Source organism: Megalobrama amblycephala, linkage group LG20 (genome assembly GCF_018812025.1).
Source record: "Megalobrama amblycephala isolate DHTTF-2021 linkage group LG20, ASM1881202v1, whole genome shotgun sequence".
NCBI lineage: Eukaryota > Metazoa > Chordata > Actinopteri > Cypriniformes > Xenocyprididae > Megalobrama > Megalobrama amblycephala.
In genome coordinates this window covers 1388566-1412741 of record NC_063063.1, presented here as the reverse complement: position 1 = coordinate 1412741, position 24176 = coordinate 1388566, and the positions used below count along the sequence as shown (strand labels likewise).

At 38.3% G+C, this 24176-nt stretch overlaps 2 protein-coding genes across 8 annotated transcripts in view; one reads left to right on the top strand and one right to left on the bottom strand.

Moving 5' to 3' along the window:
• The window catches only part of LOC125255100 (WD repeat-containing protein 49), a 39606-nt gene extending 34861 nt beyond the window's left edge, over nt 1-4745 (bottom strand). For 2 of the 7 annotated variants that reach the window (XM_048170069.1, XM_048170070.1), the window contains exons 1-4: nt 4291-4741; nt 4132-4204; nt 653-875; nt 324-470 (exon numbers count right to left, since the gene is read on the bottom strand). In XM_048170069.1, coding sequence (XP_048026026.1) covers nt 324-470; nt 653-875; nt 4132-4202 — 441 coding nt within the window. In that variant the 5' untranslated portion in view covers nt 4203-4204; nt 4291-4741. Of the gene's footprint in view, nt 1-323; nt 471-585; nt 876-4131; nt 4205-4290 lie in introns of those variants that run through there. The other 5 variants (XM_048170072.1, XM_048170073.1, XM_048170071.1 and 2 more) reach the window with 5 other exon arrangements.
• Nucleotides 4746-5952: 1207 nt separating this feature from the next.
• Nucleotides 5953-23489, top strand: lrrc45 (leucine rich repeat containing 45). The gene is made up of 18 exons (XM_048170927.1): nt 5953-6108; nt 6572-6826; nt 7668-7729; nt 7839-7909; nt 8130-8308; nt 10736-10864; nt 14190-14302; nt 14381-14439; nt 14526-14603; nt 14723-14858; nt 14965-15042; nt 15119-15230; nt 15305-15375; nt 15457-15549; nt 18905-18997; nt 19078-19251; nt 22604-22751; nt 22900-23489. The coding sequence occupies exons 2-18, from the start codon at nt 6595-6597 to the stop codon at nt 23094-23096; spliced, it is 2025 nt and encodes a 674-aa protein (XP_048026884.1). The 5' UTR covers nt 5953-6108; nt 6572-6594; the 3' UTR covers nt 23097-23489.
• Nucleotides 23490-24176: the final 687 nt, after the last annotated feature.

Sequence of the window (24176 nt, the reverse complement as noted above, 5' to 3'; positions counted from 1 at the left end):
ATAGATAGACAGATAGATAGATGATAGACAGAAAAAACAGACAGATAGACAGACAGATAGATAGATGATAGATAAATAGATAGATAGACAGATAGATAGATGATAGACAGATAGACAGACAGACAGATAGATAGATGATAGACAGATAGATAGACAGATAGATAGATGATAGACAGATAGTCAGAGACAGATAGACAGATAGATAGACAGATAGATAGACAAACAGACAGATAGATAGACAGATAGATAGATAGATAGATAGATAGACAGATAGATAGATAGATAGATAGATAGATAGATAGATAGATAGATAGATAGATCACCTTGTTATAGGTACAGTGGTGTATTAAAGGCTGTGAGATGGGTACACTTTTACAGTCGTGCAGCGAGTTTATGACATGCTTGTAATGCTGAAACATGAAGTTGTGGAACGTTTGCCATTCAACACGACCGTCACAGGAGATGTCCATCTGTACAAAAGAAACACTTCTGCTCTGACAGCCGGTCATATAATAGAGCCCAAACAGGTACATGTAACTCTGCTCACGAAAAGACAGGCATAGACAGCTGATGTCCACAACAGACCTCAGCTTGTCTTCTTAGCAGCTCCTGACAAGTGAAAGTAAATAACCACAAACTGAAGACAACTGGCCTCATTGAATAACTCCTCCACGTCACTTCTCTGGTAATCTTGGCCTGTCGCTTCTTTCAGAGAGGAGAAGAACTCATCAAAACTCATAGAGTTAGCTGAGACTCGGTCACATGCTCTGTTGGGTTTGGATCTTACAGAACGCTGCCTGAGGAACGATTCCATCAGTGACCTCAGATGACTCGGCTGCAGCGACTCCAAGAGACGCACACTCCAGCCAGCAAAACTAAAGATTTAATGGAGCAGAGAGGGAAAATATGGTGTGAACTAAATATGTATGCACAGAGTCATCCAGCAAATGATGATTACCATGAAATGCATGGAGAAAAAGAGAGATAGAGGGAGTACAGAAGAGCAGAAGTAGGTTTCGTAGGGAGAGACAGACAGTGTTGTGCGTTTGAGAGAGAGACAGAGACGCCCTGTGGAGCAAACAGCAACTGCAGTTACTTTCTCAATGTGTCTTGAACCCACATGACGCCACCACAAAGTCGTGAATGCGAGTGGGAAGCTCTGGATTTTCTGTAAGCCCAGAGTTTACGAGCTGAGGGTGTGTCAGTGAGAAACGTGGCAGAATACAACAATACTTCTAGGTGTTTAGCAGAGCATTGTCAGGCTTTTTTATTTACATCAAAATAAGCTAACTGCCTGCACAACATGTAATAGCATTGTAATATAATATGTGACGGAGTTTACAATGGCTTTATAAATTAATTAAAAACATAAAAAAAGCAAAACACACCTGATGCACATTCTTTGTTCTTAATTTTCTAGAAAAACCTTGTTGTATTTTTGTGTAGTTAATTAAGAGATGGTCAACCCAAAAAAGGTCGCATATCTGTTCTGATAGGTGTGGAAGCTTGTTTCAGTCAATAAATAAAAAACAAAAAAGGTAGTTGAGACTTTTTATCTCACAATTCTGACAGTTTTTCTAACAATTGCGAGTTATAATGTCAGAATTGCAAGAAATAAAGTCAAAATTGTGAGAAATAAAGTCAGAATTGCAAGTTATAAAGTTATAGAATTGTGAGATATAAACTCAAAATTGCGAGAAATAAAGTCAGAATTGTGAGAAATAAAGTCAGAATTACGAGTTATAATCTCAAAGTTGCGAGAAATTAAGTCAGAATTGCGAGAAATAAAGTAAAAATTGCAAGTTATAAAGTCAGAATTGCGAGTTTTAAACAATTGTGTGATAAAGTCAGAATTGCGAGAGATAAAGTCAGAATTGCGAGTTATAACTCAAAATTGTAAGAAATAAAGTCAGAATTGCGAGTTTTAAAGTTAGAATTGTGAGATATAAACTCAAAATTGCGAGAAATAAAGTCAGAATTGTGAGAAATAAAGTCAGAATTGTGAGAAATAAAGTCAGAATTGCGAGAAATAAAGTCAGAATTGAGAGTTATAATCTCAATGTTGCGAGAAATTAAGTCAGTATTGCGAGAAATAAAGTCAAAATTGCAAGTTATAAAGTCAGAATTGCGAGTTATAAACAATTGTGTGATAAAGTCAGAATTGCGAGTTTTAAAGTTAGAATTGTGAGATATAAACTCAAAATTGCGAGAGATAAAGTCAGAATTGCGAGTTATAACTCAAAATTGTAAGAAATAAAGTCAGAATTGCGAGTTTTAAAGTTAGAATTGTGAGATATAAACTCAAAATTGCGAGAGATAAAGTCAGAATTGCGAGTTATAACTCAAAATTGTAAGAAATAAAGTCAGAATTGCGAGTTTTAAAGTTAGAATTGTGAGATATAAACTCAAAATTGTGAGAAATAAAGTCAGAATTGCGAGAAATAAAGTCAGAATTACGAGTTATAACTCAAAATTGCGAGAAATAAAGTCAGAATTGCGAGAAATAAAGTCAGAATTGCGAGTTATAACTCAAAATTGCGAGAAATAAAGTCAGAATTGCGAGATATAAAGTCAGAATTGAGAGTTATAATCTCAAAGCTGCGAGAAATAAAGTCAAAATTGCAAGTTATAAAGTCAGAATTGTGAGTTATAAATTCAGAATTGCGAGTTATACACTCAAAATTTCGAGATATAAAGTCAGAATTGATGATATAAAGTCAGAATTGCAAGAAATAATGTCAGAATTGCGAGATATAAAGTGAGAATTGCAAGAAATAAAGTCATAATTGCGCGTTATATTCAGAATTGAGACGTTCTGAAAAAAAAAATCAGAATTGTGAGATATAAAGTCGCAATTACCTTTATTACTTTTTATTCAGCGGCGGAAACAAGATTCCATAGATAGGGTTGTGTGGACAGGAGGGGAAAAAATAAAACACAATTTTATAAAATATTAAAATTAAATATCGAATAATCAAGCTTAATTAGGATAGCAAAAGAAATTTAAACATCTATGTTTAGAAACTTCTAAAATGAAAAAATGCTTCCCATTTATTTCAAATCTGATATCAAAAGCTCTGCGTCCAATCAAACATTATTTTCACTTTTATTTTTAATATCTTGTTGCTATATGGCTAATACTTACTATAAGTGTCATCCATTCCACTGTGCAGTTAAATCAGTGAAATAGCTACAGTCATTTTTTCATGAAAGCATGATCTTGTTGCCACGAGTTTCCGACAACAAACCTAAATGAGCTTGAAAAGTTACTGATTTAAACACCACCCCTAATCACAGCTGGACAGCTTTAAAATCACACATGGCAGCACTTACAACATGCCTGTTCTTTAACAAAGCACATATCCTGTAATATGCAAATGCTAGCAGGTGCTGCTGGGAGTTTTTTATATGGTTTGGTTCAGGTCAAAATATTATGATGATTATAATGAAAACACAATTATGCTAGCTTTGTTTCCCTGCAGCATACAAATCCAACACTTTTCTGTGTTTTAGGTGTTTAGATATAAAATGAGTAAAACTTCGTAGCTAGGCATGCAATATGTTATTTCCATGTAAATACAAATTTATAGGGATCGATATGACCGATATAACCGATAATCCAAATTTTTGGAAGCCGATAAATATATTGGCCAATAAATCTAAATCTTGATATATTTTTTGTGAGCATTATTTTTAAAAACAAAAGTCACCAATAAATGCCACGTCACAAATTGTTTAAATTAAATTAAACAAATATAAAGGACAAGTGCTTTTATTTTAAGCCTTAACTTAACTGTAGAAAACACGGAAAGGAAACGTCTTATCTTTTCACAAAATGAGATATATGATCTTTTAAAACTCATATGACCTTTATCAAACTATTTTTAAGATAACTTTAAAACTTTTACGATATTAACATTTAAATCATCTAAAGCGCGCGAACGTGTCGCGCCATGCTGACAGAAAAACCCCCTCAAGGAAATAATCGATAATTTATTTTATCTGTTCAATAACAATAACATTAAAAATGAATATTTATCACTGATTTAATCTGATTTATCAAATTAAATGGATTCTATATGTCTGTGTAAGCAGCCGCCATTTGATTTGAAGAAATAATATTGTACTAACTGCTCAGTACTGCTGGGTATTTCCTTCTTATAGACCTTCCATAGATCCTTGTGTCGTTTCAAGGAGTCCATTCCTAATAAAAGCAAGAGATACACTGTTTAAAGCAGAAAAAGTAGATCTTATAAAAAGAAAACAGCTTATAAAATACAGTGACCTCACCAGCTTAATAAAAATATTACAATCGATTTCAGTACTTTGAGTTCAGTGATCCTCCAGCCTCAAAATAGTAGACAGATGCTCAGGTTTCTAGATTAATCATCCATTAGTTACTAAGACAATGTCCTACAACAACAGAACTGAGGAGGGCAAAAGTGTTTAGCGAGAGACCCTTTAACTGACTGTGATGACGCGTTTTAACGGTCATCAATATCGTAAATCCTGCAAAGTTTTTTTTTATATTTTCATTTTTTTTTTTTTTATGTATGTACATTTATAACACTATACTTTAGGGTTGTGCAATTAATCATATTTTCGATTTTTAAATTATATTTCGAAATTATATTTCAGTGAAATGCCTTCCTCGCAAACGCAGTCGGTTATGTCTTGCGCGTGCGCGCTCTTAAAGTGACCGCAGCCAAAATTAATAACGTTAATGGATTAGTTCACTTTTAAATAAAAATGTCCTGATAATTTACTCACCCCCCATGTCATCCAAGATGTTCATGTCTTTCTTTCTTCAGTCGAAAAGAAATGAAGGTTTTTGATGAAAACATTCCAGGATTATTCACCATATAGTGGACTTCAATGGACTCCAAACGGTTGAAGGTCAAAATTACAGTGAAGTGCAGCTTCAAAGGGCTTTAAACGATACGCATTCCCTATTCTACTTATGGTAAAAACAGAACTGGCGCTGTGTTCGTTCTGTAAGTAGAATAGGGAAGGTGTAGGACATACAGTATAAGCGTTTTGAAGAATGCGGAAAGCGGAAGTACGTTCAAGGCGATAATTTGTGTTTATAAAGCAAATGCAGTTGTATTTTTGTAGAAAATGACCGATTGTTTCTCTAGATAAGACTCTTATTCCTCGTCTGGTATCGTTTAAAGCCCTTTGAAGCTGCACTGAAACTGTAATTTTGACCTTCAACCGTCTGGAGGCCATTGAAGTCCACTATAAGGAGAAAAATCCTGGAATGTTTTCATCAAAAACCTTCATTTCTTTTCAACTGAAGAAAGAACAATAATAAACAATATCAATTAAAAAACACAAAATATACCGAAACTGAAATCATAAATGAATAAAGAAACATCTTCCAGCCAGCAGAGCTTACATTTGAAAAACAACCAACGTTTAACGTTAAAATGTAAACACTCGTTATACAATTTGTACTCATTTGTCTCGATAAATGTGCTATATAAGATGGCCTGAACAGGGTGCGGAATTATTTTGAACTCCATTTTAAACGTTCTGGAGTATTTCCCACTCACATCTTTACTGTACCACGTGGCTGACAGGCTGGTATGAATAAATAAATAAATAAAATAATAGTTAATAAAATTAAACAGTGATAATTATTATATTTATAATAAAATAATATTATTATTCTGTTTTGTACAGTAGATAAAAATGATGTTTACTTTGTTTACTCTTTGTGGTGAAGTTATAAAGTTACCTTTTTTCATGTACTGAACTTTCTAATGTTTGCCTTGTTGAAAATATTGAAGAAACAATATGTAAAATTGAATATGATGAATGAAGGAATCTTTCAAAGATTGGAAAAAAACAACAAATGTTTTACTTTGTCAAACAACGTTAGATATAGACACTTGTTATATAGCTTATATTTTCAAATCTTGCAATATTGCCTTGTTTCTCATAAAACTACATATCCCACAATTCTGCAGTTTCAAACCGGAAGTCGTTTGACTTCCTGGATACTTTAAACTGTCAAACGAAACAATAGTGAAGATAAGAGGCTGAACAACATCTGCTGTCACAAAAAACTGGATAAAGTAATGTATTTTAACTGCAGAAATAAAGGTTAGTTGTCATTTTATTACTCTTTATCTCACGTAAAGCGATTGTTGCGCGTAAATGAGTTTTGTACGTAGAGTATCAGATGGCTCTAACGCAAATAACGTTATGTCTGCTTGAAGATTTTTATTTTATTTCTTTAAACCTCTTATCATAAAGGAAAATACATTATAATATATTAATTCCCCCCCTTTTTTATCTAATAAGCATGTATGGGAGAAGATAGTACTTTGTAGCACTGCTCTTGTTGAATTTGTTGTCATAAATAAAAACATATTTATTTTATATTAAGTGATTTTAACTGCTATGTACTAAGATTTAAATTAATAATTTGATACAATTCAAATACACCTGATATAAAATGTGACCAAAAACTCAATGTCATATAATGAGGACAGTCATATTGAATGGATAAGGGTCAAAGGTCATGGTTTGAACATAACATCACAGCGTTTTCTTTTCTCCACAGTCCAGTGAGAGGTGACGGGGGTCATGGAGGAGTTCAGGCGCTCGTACCTGAGGCTGTGTAAGGAGGGAGGAGTGGACACTCAGGAGTCAGTGCTGGCGCAGCTGCAGGACACGAGGACAGCGACGGGCAGCTGGAGACTGGACCTGAGCGGGCAGAGCGTCAGCGCGGACACCTGCGGCGTGCTGGGGAGAGCACTGCAGAACGACACGCTCTTCACTGAGGTCATCCTCAGTGACTGCATGCTCAGTGAGGAAGGTAACTCGCAGAAACATCCATTTTATATTACATATACAAAACAAAACAAACAAAAAAATAATTTTGTAGTATAAAATTATTGTAAATGAACAAAAAGGTCCTACAAAATTATTTTTTTTTGTTTGTTTTGTTTTGTATATGCAGTATAAAATGTCTTATTTGCAATTGCAATTGCAAAAAAAAAAATTGCATAAATTACAGGCAGTGCAACAAATATTAACATTATTCTATTTAGTTGTTCACTTTGTGCACAAGTATATTAATCTTTAACAACAGCAGTATATAATACCTTGTTTTGTATACTTACAACAGCATAACATATTTAATGTCATTAATGTTCCCTGTTTGTCAAAAGCCAATAATAATAAAAAAAATTAATTATCGTTAAATAAATAAATAAAAATATTAACATTATTAACCTTTTGTAAGCTATTCGTACACTCAGGTGAGAGCCCAGACAATAAAATGTGATTTTGTAACAAAATAATGTTGTTTTTTTAAAACAAATGTAATTTTACTTTCTTTATTAATGTTTTTACTCTACATTTGTGCAGTTTTAGGGGGATTTATGGCATGTTTTAAATTTATATAAATAAATTAATAATTTTTTTATTACTAACTATTTATGTAAAATTTGCTTTAATAAAGACCCACATTTCTAACTTTCACTCATGGAGATAACATGGACATTTTGCCATGGTTTAGTGATAATATTTTTGCTAGATGATAGAAAATATAGTTTTAAAAGTAAAAAAATGTTCACTTTAACCAGTAGATGGCTGCAGAGCTCCACTATTTGACTAATTTCATGAGACTCTCACACTCTTCCCACCATCTACAGGTGCCAAGCTGCTCCTCAATGGGCTTTGCTCCAACACCACAGTGAAAGTTTTGGACCTGAAGGTGAATTTAAATTATGCATTAATTTATACATATTTTACTGGTCTGTCTCTAGCTTTGAAATGTATACTTAGTCTGTAATGCATTTCCTAAAAGCGTCATTTCTCTTCAGGGCAACAACATGAGAGGAACAGGAGCTGAGGCTTTGGGACATTTACTAGTGAGGAACAAGATGCTGCGCAGGTGAGGGATTTCTAACCTGTTTGATTTGTTTTCATTCCTATTTTCCTGGCTGAACATTTCTAAACTGCGTCTCAGTAATTTAATCTTTTGTATATTATCTAACATTTAAAATCAAATCAAAAGAAGGACATTTTACCTCAGTGATGTAGAAAGTAAGAGGATTTTGTGGCATTAAAAATAAAAAATAAATATCAAATGATTGTTTGTGTTTTGCTTGGAGACTTGTGCTGGAGTGGAACGCTCTGGGAATGTGGGAGGAAGGATTTGCTGTATTTTGTGAAGGTCTGGCCTCCAACACTTCTCTCACCCAGCTCGACCTGCGCAACAATCAGATCAACCACCAGGGGGCGGCGGAGCTCTGTGTGGCGCTCAAGAGGAACAGCACTCTGCAGGAGCTGGGTGAGTGAGAGAGCAGATTCACCCTCAACAGGGACTGTGTTGTTGTTTTCGTCCCAGTTCTTTGAGGCTGATGTAATGTAAATGTTTTGCAAGATGCCAGTCGCTCTCTTTTGCAACTGTGTGGTGGTATGCAATATTTCTCTTTGTCTGTTATTAAAACTGTGCAATCATTTAAATATATTTAATACGCTTTTTCTGTATGTTAACAGATCTAACTTAAAAATATCAGTAACTGATATACCCTATTGATGGCTCATACCATTGGGGCTATAAGATTTGGTCTTCAGTCTAAAAATTTGTGAACACACAAAAAAATCATGGACATGATTCGAAAAGGTTAATTTGTCCTGATTTAGTCACACTTGTGCTCCTCGCGGTCAAAAATGAGCGCATTGGAAAGGAATGGCAGACGAATTTCATCTAGTGTAAGCTTCTGGTACTGCACCAAACTAAATCTTACTGAAAGCTCATTTTTTGAGATATCAAACTCACATTTGGAACAACTTGTTTATAGTTATAGCTTTGATTTTCTTGCAGTTTTGGAGTAAAACGAGTTTTGGAAAATATATATTTCATATAAAAATTGAAAATAGTATTTTTGTGCATTTTTTATAACAATAAGCGTAAAATTCTGTAATAATAACTTTTCACTTCAGCAATAATCTGCAAAGTGTCGTCTTTGAAAAGAGATCAAATGCTCAAAAAGTGAATAAATGGATTATAACTAAAGCGTAAATATAATTTAGTACCATAAAATCCCCTAAAAATACAAAATATTACATAAAAAACATTATTGAACTAAAACATAGTACATTCATTTAATTGAAATAAAAATGTTTTAGTCATTTTTGACTGCCATGTGAAGAGAACCAGAGGGTTTAATGTTTTTGAAAGAAGTCTCTTGTTCTCACCAAGGCTGCTTTTATTTGATTAAAGGGTTAGTTCACCCAAAAATGAAAATAATGTCATTAATTACTCATCCTCATGTCGTTCCACACCCGTAAGACCTTCATTAATCTTCAGAACACAAATTAAGATATTTTTGTTTAAATTGTCCTGACAAAAATAGTCACACTTGTGTAGTCAAAATGAGCAGCATTGGAAATGAATGGGAGACGAATTTTATCTAGTGGAAACTTTTGGTACTGCAACTAACTAAATCTTACTAAAAGCTCATTTTTTGAGATATCAAGCTCAAATTTGGAACACAACTTGACTTTGATTTTCTCACAGTTTTGAAGTAAAACGTGTTTTGGAAAATATATATTTTTTATATAAGAATTGAAAATAGTATTTTTGTGCATTTTAAATAACTTTTTCATTACAGCAATAATCTGCCAAGTGTCGTCTTTGAAAAGAGATCAAACTTAAGTCTGTGCTCTAAAATATTCAAGATTTCCGACAGTTTAAGTTGAAAATTTATGAGTCTATGCTCAAAAAGTGAATAAATGGATTATACAGCGTAAATATAATTTAGTACCATAAAATACAAAAATTTCCCCTAAAAATACAAAATATTAAATAAAAAACATTATCGAACAAAAATATAGTACATTCATTGAAATAATAATAAAGAAATTTGGTCAATTTTGCTCACCAGAGTGTTAAATGTTGTTGAAAGAGTCTCTTCTGCTCATCAGAGCTGCATTTATTTGATTAAAAATACAGTAGGAATTCTGAAATATTATTTTGATGTAAAAAAGCTGTTTTCTATGTGAATATATAGTAAAGTGTAATTTATTCCTGTGATCAAAGCAGCATCATTTTCAGCATCATTACTCCAGTCTTCAGTGTCACATGATCCTTCTGATGCTCAAGAAACATATATGATTATTATCAATGTTGAAAACAGTTTGTGAAACCATGACACATATTTCAGATTCTTTAATCAATAGAGAGCAGCATTTATCTGAAATAGAAATCTTTATAACATCATACATATATGTAATTAATTCATTATAGCCTTTGTTGTAAAACCTAATTATCATAGATCTAAACATTATTATCAACGCTTAAGAAGAACACACATATATATGGTGTTATTTGTGCGGTCATAGAAAGCCTGAAAATATCTGGGAAATTTAAAAAGTTGATTTTTTGACCTGGAAAGTATTATGGAAAATGATTACATTATATAAAAAAGAAAATCTGGAAGACCAGGGGGCGTCAAAATGACTTAAAAGTATTTCAAATAAGCAACTAAAAATCAAGATATTACTTATTATTTGGTTATTTTTATACTGAGTAAATATCTTTCTAGTTATGTCAAGCTCTAAAATATTTTACCATGTAGAAATTGTGAGTGAGGGGGTCTTCAGATATTGTTGTGGAGAATTTAGATCCGCTGGTCTAGAAATGGTTCCTTTTTACTTCAGTCTCTATGAAAGTATTGTTCAAAATCACAAGTCGAGTCTGATGTGTTTGCAGATGTCAGATGGAACAACATGGGGCTGCTGGGTGGCCGATCTCTGCTGGAGGGAGTGCAGCAGAACCGCACGCTGCTCAAACTGGAGATGGCTGGAAACAACATTCCCAGTGACACGCTCCGAGCCATCGGTGAGGCTGAATGTCGACCGCAGCTGTTGTACACATTTATGGCAAGGCACTACAGGTGAATAGAGGAGATCGCGCCATACTTTCCCTATTTGGTTAATCACAATAAGACAATAGTTTTTTTTTAAAATGTTTTTATCGTCGTATAAATCAGAAAATACATTTTCACCGTGATTTTTGGAATAAAATGTTATATAAATGAGAGTGATAAATTAACAAACTTTCTGCAAAAAACTTCAGAATATAGATAGTAATAAAACAATGGTTTTACATGTAGTGTCTTGCCTTAAAGGTATAGTAAGAGATTTCTGAGAAAATCCAGACTTTGGAAACAATCCAAACAATCTCCCCTCCCTCATCATGAGTGGACACGCCCCCTACTGCTGATTGGCTCACTCGATCTCCTCCCCCATCATGAGTGGACACGCCCCCTACTGCTGATCAGCTCACTCTCTCTCCTCCCTCATCATGAATGGACACGCCCCCTACTGCTGATTGGCTCACTCGATCTCCTCCCCCATCATGAGTGGACACGCCCCCTACTGCTGATTTGCTCACTCTCTCCTCCCTCATCATGAATGGACACGCCCCCTACTGCTGATTGGCTCACTCAATCTCCTCCCCCATCATGAGTGGACACGCCCCCTACTGCTGATCGGCTCACTCTCTCTCCTTCCCCATCCTGAGTGGACACGCCCCCTACTGCTGATCGGCTGACTTTCTCTCCACCCCCATCATGAGTGGACACGCCCCCTACTGCTGATCGGGTCACTCTCTCTCCTCCCCCATCATGAGTGGACACGCCCCCTACTGCTGATCGGCTCACTCTCTCTCCTCCCCCATCATGAGTGGACACGCCCCTACTGCTGATCGGCTCACTTTCTCTCCTCCCCCATCATGAGTGGACACGCCCCCTACTGCTGATCGGGTCACTCTCTCTCCTCCCCCATCATGAGTGGACACGCCCCCTACTGCTGATCGGCTCACTTTCTCTCCTCCCCCATCATGAGTGGACACGCCCCCTACTGCTGATCGGCTCACTCACTCTCCTCCCCCATCATGAGTGGACACCCCCCTACTGCTGATCGGCTCACTCTCCTCCCCCATCATGAGTGGACACGCCCCCTACTGCTGATCAGCTCACTCTCTCTCCTCCCCCATCATGAGTGGACACGCCCCTACTGCTGATCGGCTCACTTTCTCTCCTCCCCCATCATGAGTGGACACGCCCCCTACTGCTGATCGGCTCACTCACTCTCCTCCCCATCATGAGTGGACACCCCCCTACTGCTGATCGGCTCACTCTCCTCCCCATCATGAGTGGACACGCCCCTACTGCTGATCGGCTCACTCTCCTCCCCCATCATGAGTGGACACGCCCCCTACTGCTGATCAGCTCACTCTCCTTCCCCATCATGAGCGGACACGCCCCTACTGCTGATCGGCTCATTCTCTCCCCTCCCCCATCATGAGTGGACACGCCCCCTACTGCTGATCAGCTCACTCTCCTTCCCCATCATGAGCGGACACGCCCCTACTGCTGATCGGCTCATTCTCTCCCCTCCCCCATCATGAGTGGACACGCCCCCTACTGCTGATCGGGTCACTCTCTCTCCTCCCCCATCATGAGTGGACACGCCCCCTACTGCTGATATGCTCACTCTCTCTCCTCCCCCATCATGAGTGGACATGCCCCCTACTGCTGATTGGCTCACTCTCCCACCTCATCATGAGTGGACACACCCCTACTGCTGATTTGCTCACTCTCTCCTCCCCCATCATGATTGGACACGCCCCCTACTGCTGATCGGCTCACTCTCCTCCCCCCCATCATGAGTGGACACGCCCCCTACTGCTGATCAGCTCACTCTCTCTCCTCCCTCATCATGAGTGGACACGCCCCCACTGCTGATTGGCTCACTCTCCCACCTCATCATGAGTGGACACGCCCCCTACTGCTGATCAGCTCACTCTCTCTCTCCTCCCCCATCATGAGTGGACACGCCCCCTACTGCTGATTTGCTCACTCTCTCTCCTCCCCCATCATGAGTGGACACGCCCCCCACTGCTGATTGGCTCACTCTCCCACCTCATCATGAGTGGACATGCCCCCTACTGCTGATTGGCTCACTCTCCCACCTCATCATGAGTGGACACACCCCCTACTGCTGATTTGCTCACTCTCTCCTCCCCCATCATGATTGGACACGCCCCCTACTGCTGATCAGCTCACTCTCTCTCCTCCCCCATCATGAGTGGACACGCCCCCTACTGTTGATCAGCTCACTCTCTCTCCTCCCTCATCATGAGTGGACACGCCCCCTACTGCTGATTGGCTCACTCTCCCACCTCATCATGAGTGGACACACCCCCTACTGCTGATTTGCTCACTCTCTCCTCCCCCATCATGATTGGACACGCCCCCTACTGCTGATCAGCTCACTCTCTCTCCTCCCCCATCATGAGTGGACACGCCCCCTACTGCTGATCAGCTCACTCTCTCTCCTCCCTCATCATGAGTGGACACGCCCCCCACTGCTGATTGGCTCACTCTCCCACCTCATCATGAGTGGACACGCCCCCTACTGCTGATCAGCTCACTCTCTCTCTCCTCCCTCATCATGAGTGGACACGCCCCCTACTGCTGATCAGCTCACTCTCTCTCTCCTCCCCCATCATGAGTGGACACGCCCCCTACTGCTGATCAGCTCACTCTCTCTCTCCTCCCCCATCATGAGTGGACACGCCCCCTACTGCTGATTTGCTCACTCTCTCCTCCCCCATCATGATTGGACACGCCCCCTACTGCTGATCGGCTCACTCTCTCTCCTCCCCCATCATGAGTGGACACGCCCCCTACTGCTGATCAGCTCACTCTCTCTCCTCCCCCATCATGAGTGGACACGCCCCCTACTGCTGATCAGCTCACTCTCCTCCCCCCCACTCTCTCTCCTCCCCCATCATGAGTGGACACGCCCCCTACTGCTGATCAGCTCACTCTCTCTCCTCCCTCATCATGAGTGGACACGCCCCCCACTGCTGATCGGCTCACTCTCCCACCTCATCATGAGTGGACACGGCCCCTACCGCTGATTTGCTCACTCTCTCTCCTCCCCCATCATGAGTGGACACGCCCCCTACTGCTGATCGGGTCACTCTCTCCCCTCCCCCATCATGAGTGGACACGCCCCCTACTGCTGATCGGGTCACTCTCTCCCCTCCCCCAGCGCTTTCAACAGCGTTTCTCAGAAATCATTTACTGCAGCTTTAATACAAAGACTTTTTGTTTTTTATAAGAACAAATCCAAATTTGTTTACACTTTCCCAGAGCAGTCCATGAACCACAACGCAGACCGGCAGTCCACACTTCGAGAGAGCCGGAGCAGGACTCAAGTGCTCAGCAAAGAGATCCAGCTCCTAAAGGAGGAGAAGGGCCGACAGGTGAGGGTGGCTGGGATTATTCAGTTAAACTGTGAGTGGATTGACATCTAACAGCCCTTCTCTCCATGTGGCCTGAAGTTTCTTAGTCTCATGGAGACCATTGACAGACAGAAAGACGAGATGGGAAGAAGCAGCAGGTCAGTGACACTTAAAGTTGAGCCAAACCAGCTTTTGGGTGAGTAAACAATGATCGAATGATGACAGCATATGAAATTTCTTGCAGAAATTCATCAATGCGTCTGGGGCAGTTACAAGAAGCTCTGAACGAGCAGAAATCATCTGTGAATTCTCTCACAGCCAAGTAGGCATCCTTTAAACCTGCCATGCATGTTTTACGTTAATGGCTAAAATCAAAGCAACAAGTTGTTTTTTGTACTTTGGCATGTTTGGCGAAAGTAAAGTCTGTGTTTTGTTGTTCAGACTGCAGATGATGGAGGCGGCTCTAGCTCTGTCGGAGCAGAAGACTCATGACCTGGGTGAACTGCTGACTCGAGTTAAAATGGAGAAAACCGAGCTCAGAGACAGACAGTCCAGAGAGATCAAGAAAGAGCAGGAGGTATTCAGAAACTGTTTTCAACACTAATACTATTATGTTACTAATATAAAACTAGCTCATTTAACTTTGCATTATTTCATAGTAAGTAATATTGTTCGGTCTGTAGGATAGTGCTCTGAGGGAAGCCAAGCTTCTGAAGGAGGTGAACAGTCTGTCAGAGAAGAACCTCCAGTTCAAGAACAAGGTACGGAGACGAAGCATTTCACATGATGGAGCGTCTCAGGTGTGTGAGATTTAACCAGTTTGTTTAACCCTCACAGCTGGAGGAGAGCGAACGAAGATGTAAAACACAACAGGATCAGATCTTTGAGCTGAAGCAGGAACTCACAAACACCACCGCTGAACTGAAGCTGCGGCTCGCCCAGACTGAAGGTGCCTCATCACTTCCGACTCAGTTACAATAGATTGTATTTCAGGAAATTGGAATGTTTTCTTTGTTCCGTTAGAACGGCTGGACATGGAGAAGAGAAGATCCAAGCAGGCACTCGAAGACATGGACAGTTTGCGACAGAAGGAGGTGAAGATGTCAAACTTTTGAGATTTTTTACTTTGAGTTTTGCTTGCATTTTTAGTTGAACATATTATCGTTTTTCTCCAGGTGGATCACCTGACAAGACACCAGGAAGAGAGTGAAAGAGCTCTTCAAGAGCGCATCCTCAAACTTGAGGGACAGCGGATCCAATTAGAAGAAGTAGACAAGATTATTCCCAAAACTAACCTGAAGATTAACAGAATATATGATGTATTTTTGTAGTCCAATCCAAAAGTTTGCGTCACCCTGGTTCCCTCGATAATAAAAATAAATAAGCTCCGTGACCAACAAAAGTTTATGATTAAAAAGTCCATCTTTTTTTCCCTCAGAATTGGACTTTATAACTTTCAATTGCGACTTTATATCATGCAATTCTGACTTTATAACGCACAATTGCGAGAAAAAAAGTCAGAAGTGTGTGAAAAACACAATTCTAACCTTTTTTTTCTTGCAATTGTCCGTTATATAGTCAGAATTGCTTAATATAAACTCACACTTCTGACTTTTTAACTTGCAATTGTCCGTTATATAGTCAGAATTGTATGATATAAACTCACACTTCGGACTTTCTTTCTTGCAATTTCACGTTATAAAGTCAGAATTGCTTGATATAAACTCGCACTTCGGACTTTTTTTCTTGCAATTGCGCGTTATAAAGTCAGAATTGCATGATATAAACTCGCACTTCGGACTTTCTTTCTTGCAATTGCGCGTTATAAAGTCAGAATTGCTTGATATAAACTCGCACTTCGGACTTTCTTTCTTGCAATTGCATGCTATAAAGTCAGAATTGCATGATAGAAAATCAGAAGTGCGAGTTTATTTCTTGCAATTTCACATTATAAAGTCAGAATTGCATGATGTAAACTCTCACTTTGGACTTTTTTTACTTGCAATCGCGCGTTATAAAGTCAGAATTGCATGATATAAACTCGCACTTCAGACTTTTTTTACTTGCAATCGCGCGTTATAAAGTCAGAATTGCATGATATAAACTCGCACTTCGGACTTTCTTTCTTGCAATTGCATGTTATAAAGTCAGAATTGCATGATATAAACTCGCACTTCTGACTTTTTTTACTTGCAATTGCGTGTTACATAGTCAGAATTGCATGATATAAACTCGCACTTCTGACTTTTTTTACTTGCAATTTCACGTTATAAAGTCAGAATTGCATGATATAAACTCGCACTTCGGACTTTCTTTCTTGCAATTGCATGTTATAAAGTCAGAATTGCATGATATAAACTCGCACTTCTGACTTTTTTTTACTTGCAATTTCACGTTATAAAGTCAGAATTGCATGATATAAACTCGCACTTCGGACTTTTTTTACTTGCAATTGCGCGTTATAAAGGCAGAATTGAATGATATAAACTCGCTTTTTTACTTGCAATTTCACGTTATAAAGTCAGAATTGCGTGATATAAACTCGCTTTTTTACTTGCAATTTCACGTTATAAAGTCAGAATTGCATGATATAAACTCGCACTTCGGACTTTTTTTACTTGCAATTGCGCGTTATAAAGGCAGAATTGAATGATATAAACGCGCACTTCTGACTTTTTTTACTTGCAATTTCACGTTATAAAGTCAGAATTGCGTGATATAAACTCGCACTTCAGTCTTTTTTTACTTGCAATTGCGCGTTATAAAGGCAGAATTGAATGATATAAACTCGCACTTCGGACTTTTTTTACTTGCAATTGCGCGTTATAAAGGCAGAATTGAATGATATAAACTCGCACTTCGGACTTTTTTTACTTGCAATTTCACGTTATAAAGTCAGAATTGCGTGATATAAACTCGCACTTCGGACTTTTTTTACTTGCAATTGCGTGTTACATAGTCAGAATTGCATGATATAAACTCGCACTTCGGACTTTTTTTACTTGCAATTTCACGTTATAAAGTCAGAATTGCGTGATATAAACTCGCACTTCGGACTTTTTTTACTTGCAATTGCGCGTTATAAAGTCAGAATTGCATGATATAAACTCGCACTTCGGACTTTTTTTTACTTGCAATTTCACGTTATAAAGTCAGAATTGCGTGATATAAACTCGCTTTTTTACTTGCAATTTCACGTTATAAAGTCATAATTGAATGATATAAACTCGCACTTCGGACTTTTTTTACTTGCAATTTCACGTTATAAAGTCAGAATTGCGTGATATAAACTCGCTTTTTTACTTGCAATTTCACGTTATAAAGTCAGAATTGCATGATATAAACTCGCACTTCGGACTTTTTTTACTTGCAATTTCACGTTATAAAGTCAGAATTGCGTGATATAAACTCGCTTTTTTACTTGCAATTTCACGTTATAAAGTCAGAATTGCGTGATATAAACTCGCTTTTTTACTTGCAATTTCACGTTATAAAGTCAGAATTGCATGATATAAACTCACACTTCTGACTTTTTTTACTTGCAATTTCACGTTATAAAGTCAGAATTGCGTGATATAAACTCGCACTTCGGACTTTTTTTACTTGCAATTTCACGTTATAAAGTCAGAATTGCATGATATAAACTCGCACTTCGGACTTTTTTTACTTGCAATTGCGCGTTATAAAGTCAGAATTGCATGATATAAACTCGCACTTCGGACTTTTTTTACTTGCAATTGCGCGTTATAAAGTCAGAATTGAATGATATAAACTCGCACTTCGGACTTTTTTTACTTGCAATTTCACGTTATAAAGTCAGAATTGCATGATATAAACTCGCACTTCGGACTTTTTTTACTTGCAATCGCGCGTTATAAAGTCAGAATTGCATGATATAAACTCACACTTCTGACTTTCTTTCTTTGCGAGTTTATCCTATAAAGTCAATTTTTTCGTGCAATTGCAAGAAAAAAAGGGAGAATTGCGAGTGTATATCATGCAATTCTGACTATATAACATGCAATTGCGACTTTATATCACACAATTCTGAGAAAAAGAGTCAGAATTGTGAGATAAAAAGCTGCAATTATCCTTTTTTTTTATTCTGTGGGGGAAACAAGCTTCCGTATGAAAGACACATGATAGAGACACATGATATAATTTGGCCAGTCAGCATCTAGTAGGCAGTCATTACTGTATTTTAACATTATTACGAGGACATAAAAGATCACGATCTCTATAATTCGCTTTAAAAGTAGATCATGGACGTCTTCAAGATCGATCACGATTTAAAAATTCGCCAGATCGCCCACCCCTTATTCTTACTGATTCTTTGTTCTGCTGAACACAAAGGAAGATATCTGAAAGAGTGAATGTCAGTAACCAAACAGATCTTGTCCCCCATTGACTCCCATAGTATTATTTATTTTTTTACTTGGTTACTGACATTCTTCTAAATATCTTTCTTTGTGTTCAGCAGAACAAAGAAATTCATACAGGTTTCGAACAACTTGAGGGCGAGTAAATGTTGACAATTTTCATTTTTGCGTGAACTAACCCTTTAAGAAGATTGACAATGAAGAATCACATTTGCACTTGACTCAGTTTGTCTCTTGCATGCAGGAGGTCAGCAGGACGAAAGCGGCTCTAGTGACTGAGAGAGCTCAAGCTGAGGAGGAGCTTGGGAAAGTGCGCGCCCAAGTGCGACTGGAGGAGGTATGCAAATGCTTCTTGAATCGGTACCACATTATCGGTATCGTCCATCAGAACCACAAGATATCATGTTCCCTCTGCAGCAGCAGCACCTGACCAGCCTGGAGGAGAAACTGCGAGCGGTTCGTCAGTCCCGGGACGAATCGCAGAACCACTGCACCCAGCAGAAACAAACCCTCGCTGAGCTTCACGCCAGAGTGGGCCAGCAAAGCATCGAGATGGACTCGCTCCGCCGCAGGATAGAGGAGCTACAGCAGGTACTGCCTCCGGTGGAGAGACGCAGCGCTGCTTCTCAACCTGTTGGACTGCAAGGTCCCCCACTGTGCACATTAATTCATTTATTATTTACTGCAGAAATTGAGTGTCCATAGATTAAAATCAATAAAATCATTATAATTAAAATGTAAATAATTAAGTTGTAGAGTTCCAGATATAAAATAAAAATATCTTTATTTTTAGTTGTTTTAGCTTTAATGCATTTTGTTTAAAACATTTTATGCAGTGCTAATTTCGTTGACGAATAATTTTCGTCAACAACATTTTATTCACGGACTAAAACGAGACAACTAAATAAAAATGCATTGTGAATGACTAAAACTATGACTAAAATCTACTCTAATTTTCATCAACGAATAAAAACGAGACGAAAATGATAGAGAGAGACGATTTGGAAAGATATCCAGTCAGGACTGCTGTCCTGTGTGGAAAATGCGTGTAATGTGCCGATCTAACCGCGGGAAGTATGCAAATACATACATAAGCTGACAGGCAAGTAGGACTGAATGCAATGATTGGACGAACAATTTTTGGTCCTGAAACTTCCACAGAAGATATATATACATTTTTTAAATATTTAGACCACTTCTATTATTGACTGCTGGCAGGATGTGAAGAGAGTTTTAACCAGTATAACAAAAAGTGTTTATGAAAAACATTGCTTACCCTACCTTTAAAGGGATAGTTCACAGAAAAAATTTAATTTATCCTATGATTTTCTCACCCTCAAGCCATCCTAGGTGTATATGACTGTCTTCTTTCAGACGAACACAATCGGAGTTATATTAAAAAATATCCTGGCTTTTCCAAGCTTTATAATGGGAGTGAATGGGGGCTGAGATTTTGAAGCCCAAAAAAAATGCATCGATCCATCATAAAAATAATCCATACAGCTCCAGGGGGTTAATGAAGGCCTTCTGAAGTGAAGCGATCAGTTTTGTAAGAAAAATATCCATATTTAAAACTTTATAAACTAGAATCAGTAGTTTCCGTATGCGCGTTGATTCCTGTGGAAGAGTGAACTTTGGCCCGACATACTGACGAACACGGAAGCGCAGAGGAGAGCAAAACAAAACACCGCTAACAAATTAGAAGTGTAAAATGAGAATTTTTAAAGGTGCCCTAGAATTAAAAATTGAATTTACCTTGGTATAGTTGAATAACAAGTTCAGTACATGGAAAAGACATACAGTGAGTCTCAAACTCCATTGTTTCCTCCTTCTTATATAAATCTCATTTGTTTAAAAGACCTCCGAAGAACAGGCGAATCTCAACATAACACTGACTGTTACGTAACAGTCGGGATCATTAATATGTACGCCCCCAATATTTGCATATGCCAGCTCATGTTCAAGGCATTAGACAAGGGCAGCCAGTATTAACGTCTGGATCTGTGCACAGCTGAATCATCAGACTAGGTAAGCAAGCAAGAACAACAGTGAAAAATGGCAGATGGAGCAATAATAACTGACATGATCCATGATTACATGATATTTTTAGTGATATTTGTAAACTGTCTTTCTAAATGTTTCGTTAGCATGTTGCTAATGTACTGTTAAATGTGGTTAAAGTTACCATCGTTTCTTACTGTATTCACGGAGACAAGAGCCGTCGCTATTTTCATTATTAAACACTTGCAGTCTGTATAATTCATAAACACAACTTCATTCTTTCTAAATCTCTCCAACAGTGTGTAATGTTAGCTTTAGCCACGGAGCACTATCAAACTCATTCAGAATCAAATGTAAACATCCAAATAAATACCATACTTACGCGATTAGACATGCTGCATGAGGAACACTTTGTAAAGATCCATTTTGAGGGTTATATTAGCTGTGTGAACTTTGTTTATGCTGTTAAAGGCAAGCGCGAGCTCCGGGGGCGGAGAGCACGAGAATTTAAAGGGGCCGCAGCCTAAATCGGCGCATATTTAATGATGCCCCAAAATAGGCAGTTAAAAAAATGAATACAAAAAAAATCTATGGGGTATTTTGAGCTGAAACTTCACAGACACATTCAGGGGACACCTTAGACTTATATTACATCTTGTGAAAACACGTTCTACGGCACCTTTAAAGAGAATTGTGGGTGGAGCTTGAGTTTGTTGCCAAGCACTGTATGTTTGAAATGTGAGAGTCGCTGTCTCTCACCTGAGCTTACGATAATCATCCATCCTACATCATACGCCATTACCGCAAGCTAGTGATTCTTGTCTATTAAGATTTAAATATGGATATTTTTCATACAAAAACCCATCGCTTCACTTCAGAAGGTCTTTATTAACCCTCTGGAGTCGTATGGATTATTTTTATGATGGATTGATGCATTTTTTGGGGTTTCAAATTCAAATCTCAGCTCCCATTCACGCTCGGAAGAGCCAGAATATTTTTTAATATAACTCCGATTGTGTTTCACTGAAAGAAGATAGTCATATACACCTAGGATGGCTTGAGTGTGAGTAAATCATGGGATAATTTTCATTTGTGGGTGAACTATCCCTTTAGTTATTTTAGTACTTCAGCTGTTTTTTTTAAGTTATGTTATTGTTTATTTCAAGAAATTGTTTTTATGCTTTTCATTTTAGTGAAAGGTGCAATATGTAAGATTTTTGCAGTAAAATATCCAAAAGCCACTAAGTCAGTGTTATATATTTTGTTCACTTGAGTACTTACAATATCCCAAATGTTTCCAACTATTTGTAATTTTAACGCGCGAGTCGCCGCCTGTCAATGGCGTCATACCAGCGTTACCCTCGGTTTCCGGCTTTATTTTGTAGAAACCATGGAAACACCAAAGACGCTTTAATACATTACACGTTTAAATAGACAAGGGAACAAATGTTTTGATATATTTATAGACAAAATACTAATTATTGTTATATAGCTCAACACGTTTAGTCTTCTTTCTCCATCATACAATACGTTTTAAAATGAATGTCAACTTATCAATTTATCAGCACATTTTCAACACTCTCAAATGTATCTAATATGATAAACAGAGCTGCGTTACCTCATACTCATGAGGCATCGGCGACTGTGACATAATAAAAGTCCCGCTGCTCGTGAGGCGTGTGTTGATCAATCGCTCCAGCTCCAGCTTAAAGTTAATAATCGCATCCATGAACATGATTTCTTCACAAGTCCAATCCCTATTGTTTTGCACCCTATTCTCTATGTTCAAACTTGGCGTCATCAAGCTACGCCTTTGTTTTGAATAGGCCTCTAGCGACCTCTAGTGGACAGAATTATTACATACTGCACCTTTAACAATAATAATCCTGATTTAATAAAACACATTTAAATGAATGAATGTAAATGACCTCTGTGACCACAGGATCTTGCAGGTAAAGAGCAGGAGAAAGTGTCAGAAGTGACCCGAGTGCGGGTGGAGCTGCAGGAGCAGATTGGTCACCTGCAGGCTGAGAGGACGGCACAGGGCGGCCTTAAAGAGAAGATTGCTGCTCTGGAGAGAGAGATGAAGGGTGAATAATATATATTCAGCAAGTTTTATAAAAGTAACTAATTCACATAGTGAAGACTAAATGCAAGACTTGTTTTCGTTCTGTTATGTAACCTGATGCCTGTTGCAGGCTGACGGCTCATGGAGTCTGTGTTTGTGTTTTGGATCAGTTCTCAGCACCACCCACAGAGAGGCCCTTCTGGACAAAGAGAGCGAGATCTCCTCTCTGCTCGAGCGGCTGCGCATCAGAGAGGGAGAGATCCAGCGGATACGTGAGGACGAGGCGCAGAGAGCCAGCTTCCTGCAGAACGCCATTCTCACTTACGTCCAGGGCTCGCCTCTTGCACACTTCAGCCCTAAAAAGTGATTTTCCCGGACTTTCCATCAGTTCCAGCAGGGTGCTTTTATGCTATGCATCATAAATCTACTGCATATGATGCTGAGTGGCATGTTTTCATGAATTAGAACAAAAATGATATAACAAAATATTGGTATGCATTCTTGTCCTGTATTTGGTTTGGGAGTTTGCTTTAGTGAATAATCAGGGAACTAAATTTTTCTATTTAGAAAATTTCACTGTTTTTATGAATATTTACTTCTGCCTTTCATATATCTGTCTTTTAAAAATCCCCAATGTGCCATATTGTCCATCAAAAGCTCTTATGGCACTTACAAATTGTATATTTTAAAATGTTTTCTACTTTTGAAGTGCTTTTGTAATGTCTGTTGGTTATTAAATAAAGTGTGTGTTTTTGATTAAGCTGTTTGTACAGTTTATAATGGATTAATGTTCATTCTTAAAGGATTAGTTCACAATTTACTCACCCCCATGTCCTTCAAGATGTTCATGTGTTTCTTTCTTCAGTTTTTGAGGAAAACATTCCAGGATTTTTCTCCATATAGTGGACTTCACTGGGGTTCAACGGGTTGAAGGTCCAAATGTCAGTTTCAGTGCAGCTTCAAAGAGCTCTACATGATCCCAGACGAGGAATAAGAGTCTTATCTAGAGAAACCATAAACATTATATACTTTTTAACCACAAATGCTCGTCTTGCACTGCTCTGTGATGCTCCACGCATTACGTAATCATGTTGGAAAGGTCATGCGTGACATAGGCGGAAGTACCGATCCAGCGTTTACAAAGCAAACATGCAAAGACTAAGTTAAAAAAAAGGTAAAACAATGATGTCGGACGATTTTGAAGTTGGGTTAGATTTAGTGACCTTTCCAACATGATTACGTCATGCGTGGCGCATCACAGAGCAGTGCAAGACGAGCATTTGTGGTTAAAAAGTATGTATTTTTTATTTTTTTTAGAAAATGTCTGATGGTTTCTCTAGATAAGACTCTTATTCCTCGTCTGGGATCATGTAGAGCTCTTTGAAGCTGCACTGAAACTGACATTTGGACCTTCAACCCGTTGAACCCCAGTGAAGTCCACTATATG